This window comes from Chanos chanos, chromosome 4 (genome assembly GCF_902362185.1).
Source record: "Chanos chanos chromosome 4, fChaCha1.1, whole genome shotgun sequence".
Classification (NCBI taxonomy): Eukaryota; Metazoa; Chordata; class Actinopteri; order Gonorynchiformes; family Chanidae; genus Chanos; species Chanos chanos.
The window spans coordinates 2,664,736-2,676,911 of record NC_044498.1 but is presented as its reverse complement, the minus strand read 5'-3'; the positions used below and the strand labels follow the sequence as shown (position 1 = coordinate 2,676,911).

The following is a 12,176-nucleotide window of genomic DNA, read 5'->3' as shown; positions in this document are numbered from 1 at the left end:
GGTCGGGGAGGCGAAATTTCGAGTGTAAATGAACGACTTATCAGTTTCATTGCCCCAATGTTCTGAGATTAGAGAACAATAAAATAGTATCTTCCTCACTGTTTGTAACCTTCTCCCCTTCTCACACATGTTGCAACAAATTATCATTTTATTACCTTTTATGTAATCGCATCAGCTGATTTATCACATTATTACGATTTACTCTTCAAACCTATTCGGATTTATCTAAGGCTCGAAGAGTAAACTCACTTCTTACATGTCGCTAAATGTTTCTAGCATTTATTCACGAGTCATACATAGGAAAATTCACATGGTGATAAGTTATAGCAACCTAAAAATTACTCCTGTCCACCTAGTGGCGCTATTGAAGATGCATAAAACAGATGTAAGTTCTCTATTAAATCAAGCAGTAACTGAGATATGCTATTTATGTGAGTAGACTGATGTTTGCTCCTGCGGTGGTAGTGCTCATAATTATGAAGACTTAACAATAACGAGTAAACTGACCTTTGCCTTCCTTGTTTTATCAAGTACGCCCGTTTCACGATATTACACAAATGTGAAGAAGACACGCGATTTTTTTTCAATTTAAATAATGGATTTTTGCCATAATGTTAAATTTTACAATTTAAAACGGAGGGTTTTTGTTACTATCGACGCTACTGTTGTTATTGTAGCGGGAAAAGGTGAATTCTAGTAACCTCTACATCTCTGACAGTTCTGGCGTCTGAGACTTTCTGACTTTTTGGTAAGCTAATTGAATTCTCATGCCTTTTAGGACCGTGAATACTGTGGTTGGACTGCAAATGGGAAACTCCAACCTCAATCTCACATTTCTTATAAGTGCAGTTATATATAGGTTTACACACAGGTTTACAGGCTTACTCTGGAATTGTTTTTTCAGAGTACCATGTAGCCTACATATAATTTTTTACTCCCAACTGTCCAGTTTCTGTGAAACCGATGGCCTGAAATTAGATCCCCCAAGGCTGTTAAGGAAAAATCATCAATTTCTTTCAGCCATCTTTTGCTCTTGACCAAGGTACAATGAAGTGAGACAAAATCATTTTTCTTTCTTAAGATGCAACATTGCCAAGGTTGACTTATTCAGTATAGTTATCCATGCATTTATCAGCATAAATTTGTCATTTACTGAGAAAAGTTCTAATCACCATGGTTGTAATGATTTCAGATGTAAATTTATTGGTTCCTGAGGTGACAGAAATTTCACTCAGTCTAACAATAAAGTGTTCACATTGCTGATTTTGTAGAGGTCATAAAGTAATTTATCATGACCTTAACATTCAATGTAGTAAGTGCAAACAGTGTATTTGTTTATAAGACACAAGATTAAAGGTCCAAAAGGAAACTATCCAACAAATTTCAATCAGCAGACTCAGGACTCTATGGACATCCTTTCTGAATGCAGTTCATGTTTCGCTTGGTACAGAAAAAATGATGATTTGTCTCCTCCCAGTTTCCTCACATGATGAGTGTCACTGCCAGCCAGAGAAGAGTAACCATCATGGTAGCAGGTCTCACCATGTCTTGTGAATCACAGACCACTGTGTTTGGGGTTGGTCCGAGCTCAGGAATGCTTTCGAAACCGTATGATATGTTATTCTGTAAAAAACAAGATGAGGGTGGGTTCCCACACACAATACCCTACAGATCTGTCAAACTCTGTGGGACATTCTGGATCCTGACACGGTGTGTGCTTGAAAGTATACCCAAAGAATTTCATTCGTAGCATAATTTTATATATAGTGTATTGTAATGGTTGTTTTTTATTTGAGGAAGAATGTTCTGTCGTGGTGCTCAGGGTCCTTTCTGTGTGGAGTTTGCATGTTCTCCCCGTGTCTGCGTGGGTTTCCTCCGGGAGCTCCGGTTTCCTCCCACAGTCCAAAGACATGCAGGTTAGGTGAATTGGAGACACCAAATTGCCCTTAGGTATGAATGTGTGTGTGAGTGTGTTTGTCTGTGTGTCTGCCCTGCGATGGACTGGCGACCTGTCCAGGGTGTTTCCCCGCCTTTCGCCCTATGTGCGCTGGGATAGGCTCCAGCACCCCCCGCGACCCTAATCAGGATAAGCGGCTTAGATAATGAGTGAGTGAGTGAGTGTTCTGTCGTTCCAAGAGTGACATTCTTGAAGGTGAAAGTGTAGCAAATGAGTCTGGTAACTTAAATAAACAAGCAATATCCTTGTTGTTGTTGGAGGAATATTTTTTATTGTGGGTCACTACTGATATATAATAAAGATCTACTTCCTGTACTTCAGTGTGGGTATTTCCTAAGCATTCAAACCACTAGATACAGTACATGGACCCGTTTCAGCATGATGGTTTTGTGACATATTCTGGTATGAGGTGTCACCTCTGCAATTTGTAGGCTATAGGTGGATGACCAAAAGTCAGGTTAGCATCAGGAGTCGATACTTACATTGGGATCAAAGACTTGTATAATCTGTGGGATCCTTTTCAATAACTGCTCGAACTCTGCGACTGACTTCTCATCCCAAGTCTTTGAGTACATCATCGTATACCAGTCTCTGCAAAGATTTGAAACAAGTGAGTTGATCTGACATAATGAGAGAAATCATGAACAACACATAGAGTCAGTGGTGTGATAATGTTACTTGTAGTTTGTCACGCCCATCTCCCGCATTAGATCATCTGGATTTGGGAGGCTCTGACACACACCGATGTCCAAGACTGGGTAATAGTAGAGGAAGGCAAAACACATCTCATCTGTAGTTTCAAATCCTCCCTGTTGAAATTTAAAATATCCAGTTACTTTAGTGGACGTGTGTAAAATGAAATTCTCTGTATCTTACAATGTCTGATGATAGCACACAGAATTCTCAACCGTCTTTGTTTGATAGGACACCTTATTCATCTTCATAGATTCTAGAAAAACAAACAAACAAACAAAAAACCCGATAATCTCCATAACCTGTGTTACACACCCATGTGATAGCGTTACGGTCTTGAGTGTTGTATGTGCATTCCACCAACACCTGGTCGCCCTGAAATAAAGCACGAAAAGCTAAATATTTCAGTGTGCATCAGAACTGAAAAATTTCAGAACATTTATTTCAAAGCAAATATATGATTAAAAGCATAAATATCACATGGCAGGATATTCTTTGGGGTTTTGGAACTGTGAGATGACTATGGCTAATGTCAGAAGAACATGTCACAAAAATATTTAGCAACACTTTCTCGTGTAAGTAAACGGCTAAGTTCTGAAACTGCCAATGATGGCAAGTTTTGCATCAGGTACTAGCACACCAATGTATTTACATTGCATTTCTAGCTAGATCAGTTCAGCAAGTTAACCTGATATAAGATGCATTTTCTAGCTGGAATGCATCTATTCATGTAATGCTGTCAACATATCACAAATGCATGCTTGGTTAGCATTGCTTGGGCTGTGGAGATTTACCTGCTTAATTGTCTTTGTTTTCCCCAGATTTATGACTTGCTGGTATTCAAAATCGTAGTTTTCATCATATGTTAAGAAGTCTATTTGCTTTCCATCCCTGTATGGAGCAAGAACAAACATTTCATTGGAACAGAATGACATTACATATTGCTGTGTCAGTTAGTTCAGCAAGCTTTATTTCTGCAGGTTACCTCAAATCAAAGTCAACACAGGCAGAGGTCAATACACAATTAACAGGCAAACAGATACTAAACAATGAATCCAAACACAGGAAACAGGATAGGGTCAATGACCCAGGAACAAGGAAGGCTAACCGCTAAGCAGAAGGGTAGGAGGGTTAAACAAGAACAAGCAAGCTAAACTGGACCATCACGACTTGTTACACGCATGTAAGTGTGCACAAGTAACAATAAGACAACCAGGAGTGTTTTACGTATTTATATTTATATATATTTATATAGAATTTGGACAAGGAAACAAGAGATAGGCTGACTTGTTAATCAGCCAATAAACTGACTGGGCAGATGGTTAATGAGTTGGTAAAGAGTTCTGACTGGCCAGAGGAGATAAAGGTAGGAACGGAAGTGTGACACTCCCAGATTGAATGATATCTTTTATAACAACAACAACAAAAATCACTTTATAAATCACTTCATAATTACACTTGCAATCAGTCGTAAATCCTTAACTGACCAATCAGCATACATTAGCAGAATGCTAGCGTTTTATGGGCAAAATCACCTTCCCTGTAAGAAAAATGAAAGGACGTAAGTCTTTTTTCATTTCAGTTCGGATATATAATCGATACTATATTTGCAACAACTAAAATAAAATGTTGTCGAGAAGCAGGTGCAAATAATTATTTTAGCCATTTAGCTCCATTCACTCCCATTCATTGAAGACGCCCTCGCGAGCGCGCTCTTCGTGAATTGCAGCCAATTTCGGTATAACGGCATTAATAGGAAGTGGATAGGCTCTATGTAGATGGGCCCTGGTTAGACGTTGTAGGAGTGAACTGAATGCACATTGCGCAACCTCAGATTCCGGAAAATTACTCAGTTGTTTGAGAGTTCAATTCAGTTGTCTCCTCTTTGAGTACTCAGTTCTATTCCTGTTCTATTCTATTCTTGTCACTCCACTGCTTACTGCGCTCCACTGGCTTCCGGTAGCAGCCCGCATCCAGTTCAAGACACTGGTGCTGGCCTACCAGGCCACAAGAGGCTCCGCCCCATCATACCTTCGGTCTCTTATAACTCCGTACACCCCAACTAGGACCCTCCGCTCTACGACCTCCGGTCAACTGACGGTCCCCTCACTCCGGGAACCCGGCAGCCGCTCCTCCCGACCACGCCTCTTCTCCGCCATTCCCCCGAGGTGGTGGAACGACCTCCCTCATACAGTTAGGACTGCGGAATCTCTTACCATCTTCCGCAGGAAACTGAAAACCCACCTCTTTAGAACACACCTGTGCCAATGCCTAACCTCCCTTTCCTAGGAGGAAAAAAAAACAAAAACCTTTGTCTTGTATCTGTGTTTGTCAAAATATTCCAGGGGCGCAATGCGAAGGGGCAATTTGACGCTCAGTTTTATTGTGACCTCTGCTCACAAGGTATTAGAAATCCGACTGATGCACTGATTGTAAGTCGCTTTGGTAAAAAGCGTCTGCCAAATAACTAAATTGTAAATTGTAAATTGTATTCCCGTTCCTGTGTGTCTTGAATGCTGAAAAGAAAGTTCCCTGTTCCCTCCTTTTCTAGTAAGATATACGTAGTTTCATAATTAATGACAATAGATTAGTCGTGAATCGTGATAAGAAGGGCAGCTGCTGTTATTTTTCTGTAAATATCATTGTAAATAAATTTATTAGACCATGCCATCCTGTTACCTGATGTTTAAGACTAAGTAATAATGCATGTGTTAGCTTGTTATTTGCTTTTGTGTAATTAATTGGCAGTGTAATTTCCATTTAGTATGACTCAGCATTTTAATTACTAGATATTAGTGATGCCCGGGTCAACCCACAACCCGCGGGTCAGGCGGGTTCGGGTGAGCTTACTTAAAAATATCACGGGTTCGGGTGGATCGGGTCAAAGGTGATAAATCTGCATCCTGACTAAGTTATAAATAACTTACAGAAACATCGCGTGCAACAGGTTCTGCATTATAAGCTCTCCGAATTACAAGTTACAATTTACAATTTAGTTATTTGGCAGACGCTTTTTACCAAAGCGACTTACAATTGGTGCATCAGTCGGATTTCTAATACCTTCAACAGAGATCATAATAAGACTGAGCGTCAAATTGCCCCTTCGCATTGCGCCCCTGGAATACTTTTACAAACAGAAATACAAGACAAAGGTTTTTTTTTGGTTTTTTGGGGGTTTTTTTCCTGACCCGTGCATCACTAGTAGATATGACCAGAGCGGTAAAGAGAACAACAGTCCCACCTCTGACACACTGCCAAGACACGCTGGCTCACATAGAAAATCAACGACTTTGTCGCTCCTGTCACTTCCAGTTCAGTTTGCCTATATTATCTGCAGACGTCAGTAACCACCACACAGTACACGTAAAACTGTGACTGTTTCCTGTTTACTTGTCACTACAACAAAGTAATTGCTTTCATTTTTATCCCTGTTATGTTTTTTTCAGAACACACACATGCCCAGAAGCCCACATGCACACAATCTTCAGTTAACCTGGACTGGACCTTAACATGCCTGGTGTCTTGACTGACACTCTGGTGTGAGCACCAGAATTCCTGCACTAGCCCCCCCGCCCCCCCATAGCCTCACTTACCATCCCCACACATATTTAACTACTTAAAATACATCATTTTTGTATATTTGTAAAAAGATACCAATCCATTTGGGACCTTAAGACTGTTATTAATTGCCATGAGGTTATTACAGTTGTTACTCTTGTTAGACTGAAATGCTTAAGATGTCTAATCATGACGAGACTTAGAATAACGCTGTCACCTGAAGTGGCCGACCCGCACTTTCCGCCCAGCCAGGTGAGTGTGTAAGAAAGATGCAAAAACGTGAAGGTCCTGATCAGAGTCTGGTAAAATCTGAGGAGAGATAATGGGAGACTTTAGGTTCAGTGTTGAGCACACTCTTTGGAGCCAGAGAAACACAGCAACAATGACTTTTATTCTAACGAACTCTAGGTTTAGTTGATAAACAAACATTAGAAAAACTACAAAGAAATCGTAAGACAAGTGTCACCATTTTGACTAAGGTGAACAAAATTGTTAATCTCTACCATGCACCTAAATGTTAACAATATCAAATGTTCAGTTCTGAAATAAGTATGTCACACAGTTATGTTTAATATAGGCCTACATTGTACTGCATGTTGCATGATAAAATAATTTATGGCTTTTGCTACACTGCATTTCTAGTATGATTGAAATCAAAGCCAGTCATCATCTAGATAGATTACATGTCTTGCTTTGTTTCTTTACCTGTTTTATCAGAGAGGTGTCACACAAGCCGAATGTGTGGAACCTAGAAGCCGTGGGAGGGATTGCATAAACGGGACTCACTGTCAGTCCTGTCGTAAAAACTCCTGCATCGTGTTGCCGTAACTCAGAGGTATAAAAGAATCGCAAGCCGGAGTTATCAACTCGACCTGGGCAAGGAGCAGATGCTTAAGTTTGCTGTTCACATTCATTTTGATAAGACTTCTTTGCTTTGCTACTGTCTCAAGGCAGTAGTACCATCTTCACAACCTCGCTGGGATTTGATAAAAAAAACACTACCTTTGAGCTTGGATGGGTTGTTGTAATGCATCTCAAGCCTGTACATTTGCACTCTCCCATCTCCTCCTATGGGAACTCCAGCCACCTCTGGAAATTCAAAAGCCTGTGAGGAGTCCAAACGAAAGAGAAGGAGCTTGAAACTGTCCATTGCGGGCCCATTCTGACTCCAGTGCTGCCCAAAGCTGTGTTGAGTTGTCTGGTCGTGAGTATCTTTCTGTCTTAGTCTATGGGTCTTTTCTGAGCCGCTGTCATCCTGGGCTTGCTCACTGGGAGTAACACGGTCGGGTATCCTGTAAAGCTGCTTTGTGACTATTTCCATTATAAGAAGGGTCATATGTATAAAATGAATTGAATTGAATTGAATTGAATTGAATTGAATTGAACCTGTCCCCACCCCTTCATCCATGCTGGTTGAAGTTTAAAGGGTGAAATGGTATGTGTGTGGTGTAAGCATCATAGGAAACTCACAGCAAAATGATAGGATTATAGCTTTCACCTGGATTCCCCTCACCTGTCCATTTCAAGGCAAGAGCAGGTGTTCTTACAGTTTTGTACACTCAATGTGTAACCTTAACAGCCAGTTTAATAGGTCCTTACCCCTCCTCCAACACCCCATGCTGCGATTATCTGGGAGCACTGGTTTATTTCCGGACTCTGAAAACACAGTTCTTCATGGGGCTTTGTTACACTGGATGGGCATTGATACAGCACCATGTGATGGACCAAATCCACATGTTCAAGTATGGGTTCAACCTGAAAACCAAACAAAACAAAATATTGCCAAAGATTCATTTACTGACTTGGCAATTATACAGAGGTACTATACTTCAAAAAAGGCTATAGAGAATCACAGGACCTCCAGTGCTTGTGAAATTGTCAAATGTGAGCCGGTCAGTGTGTATGAAATGCATGTGTTTGCGTGTGACAGTCACTTACCCGATAGATGTGATGTTTTCGGTTAAAGGATGGGGCTGGCATGATCTTGCAGTTGTAGGTTGTGCTAACATCTGGGATTGTATACTACAGCAGAAAGCAGGAGAGAACACAATGTACAATGTGTAAGTGATGCGGGAGAAGACGCTTTTGTGGAAACTCTGCCTAAATAATTTAGGCCCTGGATTATAACAAGATGACAAATAAAAGAGGTCATTGTTTTTACAGTTAGGTAGTTCAGTAGAGGGGGGGGATCAACCAGTGGTAATCTTGAACTCTTACATTTGTCATGGTCAAGTCAAAGTATTTACTGTCTGAAGGGGTGCTGCTGGGCATGTAGTTCAGGAGGTTGATTTCCTTGGTTCCCCGTTGGCTGCCGTGGTAACCGATGTCATCGTCTTTCCCATAAGCGTAGATGAGCTTGATTGGAACCCCCTGAAGAGAAAACCGAGAACAACAGAGGCACAAAATGTTGACCCATGACAGTACTTTTTATTATTACTGAAACAATATGATATAAGTTAACAAAACGCGATAACTACAGCAATCATACTGAAATAAACCAATAAAACCGCATATATTTGAATATGCATTGACACTGATTGTTGTTCTGATGCTGATTGAAGAAACAATTGTACTCATAGAGATAGCAAAGCGTGTAGACATGCAAAAAGCATAAATGGTCTTAATGAATCAAGCCTCCCAAGGAGGAATTAACCTATAAGGAATTAACCAATGAGGAGTTAATCAACCAAATGGTCTTTAAATGGATACTGTGATTGGATACTGAGACTTATATATTATATATATATATATATATAGTCTCTGCAGCTTGTCTCATCCCTTAGGTTTTTTTACAGAAAAAATAGAGAGAGAGAGAAAAAGGGAAGAAGGGAGAAAGCCAAAATATTGGTGGGGACACACTCTACCCTCAGTTACTAGTTACTGCTATATTCCCTCTAATATATATTACCCATGCTTTAGGAGAAGAATTGGGTGCATAGTGTTTATCTTCAAGTAAGAAAGATGACTTGAGTGGAAAGAAACAGGGAACTGTGTTTTTACTATGGAAGTACAGTTGTCCCAGATAAACACTGAAGAAAATCTCTGGTTTGAAGACAAGCAGACTTCCTTGTCAAAATAAATGAGGTGATAATATTTAAAAGAGAATACAGGTCAAAAGAGAAATGAATTTATCAACTTGACTTCACTTTTGCATTTGTCTCTTTTGAAAGTTTTTACCAACATTATAAGACTGTTTCCGGTCAACTCACTGTGATTGTAAAGTCCTGTGGGTCACACGTTGTGATGGGCCGCTGAAACTTCATCACAGTCTGTCCGTTCACCTCAGTCAGTGACAGGAGTTCGTAGTTCTGCTCTTTGTCTTCAGATGGTAATTCTTTCCCTTCAGCATAGCGATCCTTGAAGAAAAATAGAGAGGGAGACTATTAAACAACATTTTACGGCGAGGTAAAAATGAAATGATTTTATTGACACCCTCTTATCTCTCTGAATCTTGAGTCATCAGAACAGAAGATTATTTGCAATAAGTCAGTGGGGTCAAAGAAGAACGTGGTATTATTTATTTATTTATTTTGCATTTTTTTCCCCTTGTTAAACATCTACATAATGTTTGTGAATGTGAATATATTCTGAATATTTCTAAATGTTTGTGAACATTTACTGAATGTTTGTGAACCCTTTATAATTTTCAGACTAAATTTGTCCTAAAATTATCTTGATCTAATACATAAAAATAGACAAAGAGATTCCAATAAAACATCTAATACACAAAATATAATACTTTTTCATTCATTTATTGATCAGAATGATCCAGCATGAAATGATTTTGTCGGGGATTAATAGAATCAGGAGTATCAGTCAGTGGGATGCCAATCAGGTGTGAGATGGCCCCGCCCTATTTAAAAAAAAACAACCCAAAACATCAACCTACCAAAGTGTGGCCTTCACCACACAGGTTGGTGGATGCATTTTATGCTTTGATCAAGGGAGGTTTCTGAGGACCTCAGATAAGAAGTTCTTCATGCTCATCAGGCTGGAAAAGGTTACAGTGCAATCCCTAAAGACTACGGGTTTCACCAATCTACTGTCAGGCAGACAGACTACAGATGGAGAAAATTCAACACCAACACCACTATTACTCTCTCCTGTAGTGGTCATGCAACCAAAATCACTCCAAGAACAATACTTTTCTAAGAGATCACGAAGAACTCCAGGGTAGCATCTAAGGACCTGAAAGTCTCTCTTGCACTGGCTAATGTCAGAGTTCATGCGTCCACCATTACGCAAACACTGAGCAAGAATAGTCTGGATTGGAGATCAAGGAGGAAGCTGTTACTACTAAATGACTTTCTGATCACATTTTACGCCACCTTATGCAGAAATACAGAAAATCCTAAACAGATTAAACTTCCTAGCACCCCTGTACAAAATGTATTCCATCTAAGAAGACATCACAGTCTAAAAGTCGTTTTTTAATTATTAATTATTTCAGGATGCATGCATTTTGTACCGTCACAACGAATTTTGTCGGAACTATTTTGGATTAGCCAGCTGTGTTTTTTGCAAATCAAGATATCCAAACATATCATTTCTTAACTTGTCTCGTAAGTAATATAGAACCTAGATTAGGAAATGTAGATATTTAACAGTTCTCTCGGTAGCTCCGAGGGCAATATTCTGGGTCAGGTATAATAGGCGCAGATGAGTGTCAAAGAATCGCTTACACCCACGCGAGCGTGACTGAACAGCGCATCAATTTGAAAATGTTTCTGCACGCCTGTTTCAAAGAAAGTAATTGCATTACAAATCCGTTTACACATAATAAATTGGCGCTGGGGATTAGGGTGAAAATGGGCTCTTCCCAGCACGCATCGCAATCATGTATTAATAGTGTATAAAGTTCATGTCTCACCATGATTGTGTCTATTCTTTCCAGAGTAAATATAACCCTTTGTACAAAGTAAATATTAACGTATTTGTTACAAAACACATTTACTCAATTAACTTATGTATGTAAAAGTGAAGGGTACGTAAATCACTGTGAATAAAAAGAATGTATCATATGTGATGGTATTCTGGATTATGATATGTACGTACGTTAGAACTGTAAGAAATCCGCAAGTTAAAATATTTGCTTTGTTCGTACCAAAGCTGCAAGTTCAGAAGAGTATGTATCACTGGAGTTGGCAAGGAAAACTTGTGACCCAAATTGTGAGGTCTGGGGAAGTCAATACCTTGACTATTAGGTACTGACAAAAATGGTTTTTCACAAATGGTCGCGCCATTTCTGAGCCCTGCAACGAGAAAACGGGCTACGATCTTATCAAGCCGACAGAAAGATACGCACGCCCGTAAAAAGAGAAGAAAGAGACAAACGCTCAGACAGACCAGTGAGCAAGAAAATAGGCTACAAACCAAAATAAATAGATAGGAATAAATTACCGTGAAGTAAGTTCCTTGAGATCCCACTCCCCCAATGACAATATCTGATCCCGCCATACCTCCGTTGGAGCTGAATCCCAAACCGACCCAGCCAGAGGTGTTCACGGTCAGCTCAAACGTAATGATATCTGTCGCTTTATCGAATCCCCACCTGAGTCGGACATCGCGGCCGTGGTCCAGGTACTCTGAGAAAGGGAAGCGCGGGTCCTCTTGTGCACCTGTCACAAGACTCAACACCAGCATCAGAAGAGGATAAATCAGAAAAGATCTCATAATGGTACCTGTAATGTACCTGTCTATGTCTTTCTCCTCCTTATCCTCCATCTATTTATATTGTTATGTCCTCTTTTGACTTTCGCTTTCCACTCCCCCTCCTGTTGTACCCGGATTTGTCTCTCCTCTCCCCTCACCTATGTTCAACCCATCATGTGTTCATGAGTCAGATTTTCAGTTTCTGTGGTCGTTCATACAAACTGCTGTATTAATATATGACATGAAACAAGGCTTTTGTTGTGAATGACAAACAGATTTGTTCCGTTAAATACATGTATAACGTGGTCAGTACAGG

At 40.0% G+C, this 12,176-nt stretch overlaps 1 protein-coding gene across 1 annotated transcript; it reads right to left on the bottom strand.

The window, feature by feature from the left end:
• Nucleotides 1-2,631: 2,631 nt before the first annotated feature.
• On the bottom strand, nt 2,632-11,932 carry LOC115809196 (DBH-like monooxygenase protein 2 homolog). The gene is made up of 11 exons (XM_030770762.1): nt 11,609-11,932; nt 9,418-9,564; nt 8,426-8,578; nt 8,147-8,230; nt 7,808-7,963; nt 7,211-7,313; nt 6,914-7,080; nt 6,426-6,517; nt 3,445-3,541; nt 2,966-3,025; nt 2,632-2,766 (listed from the first exon to the last, which is right to left on the bottom strand). The coding sequence occupies exons 1-11, from the start codon at nt 11,930-11,932 to the stop codon at nt 2,632-2,634; spliced, it is 1,518 nt and encodes a 505-aa protein (XP_030626622.1).
• Nucleotides 11,933-12,176: the final 244 nt, after the last annotated feature.

Excerpts from the sequence above, each read along its gene's own strand:
- LOC115809196 (XM_030770762.1), bottom strand. The coding sequence starts at position 11,932 with ATGGAGGATAAGGAGGAGAAAGACATAGACAGGTACATTACAGGTACC. Across the intron at positions 7,314-7,807 it reads CATGGGGTGTTGGAGGAGGG|GCTTTTGAATTTCCAGAGGT; the intron begins GTAAGGACCTAT and ends GACTCCTCACAG. Across the intron at positions 3,026-3,444 it reads AAACAAAGACAATTAAGCAG|GGCGACCAGGTGTTGGTGGA; the intron begins GTAAATCTCCAC and ends GCTTTATTTCAG.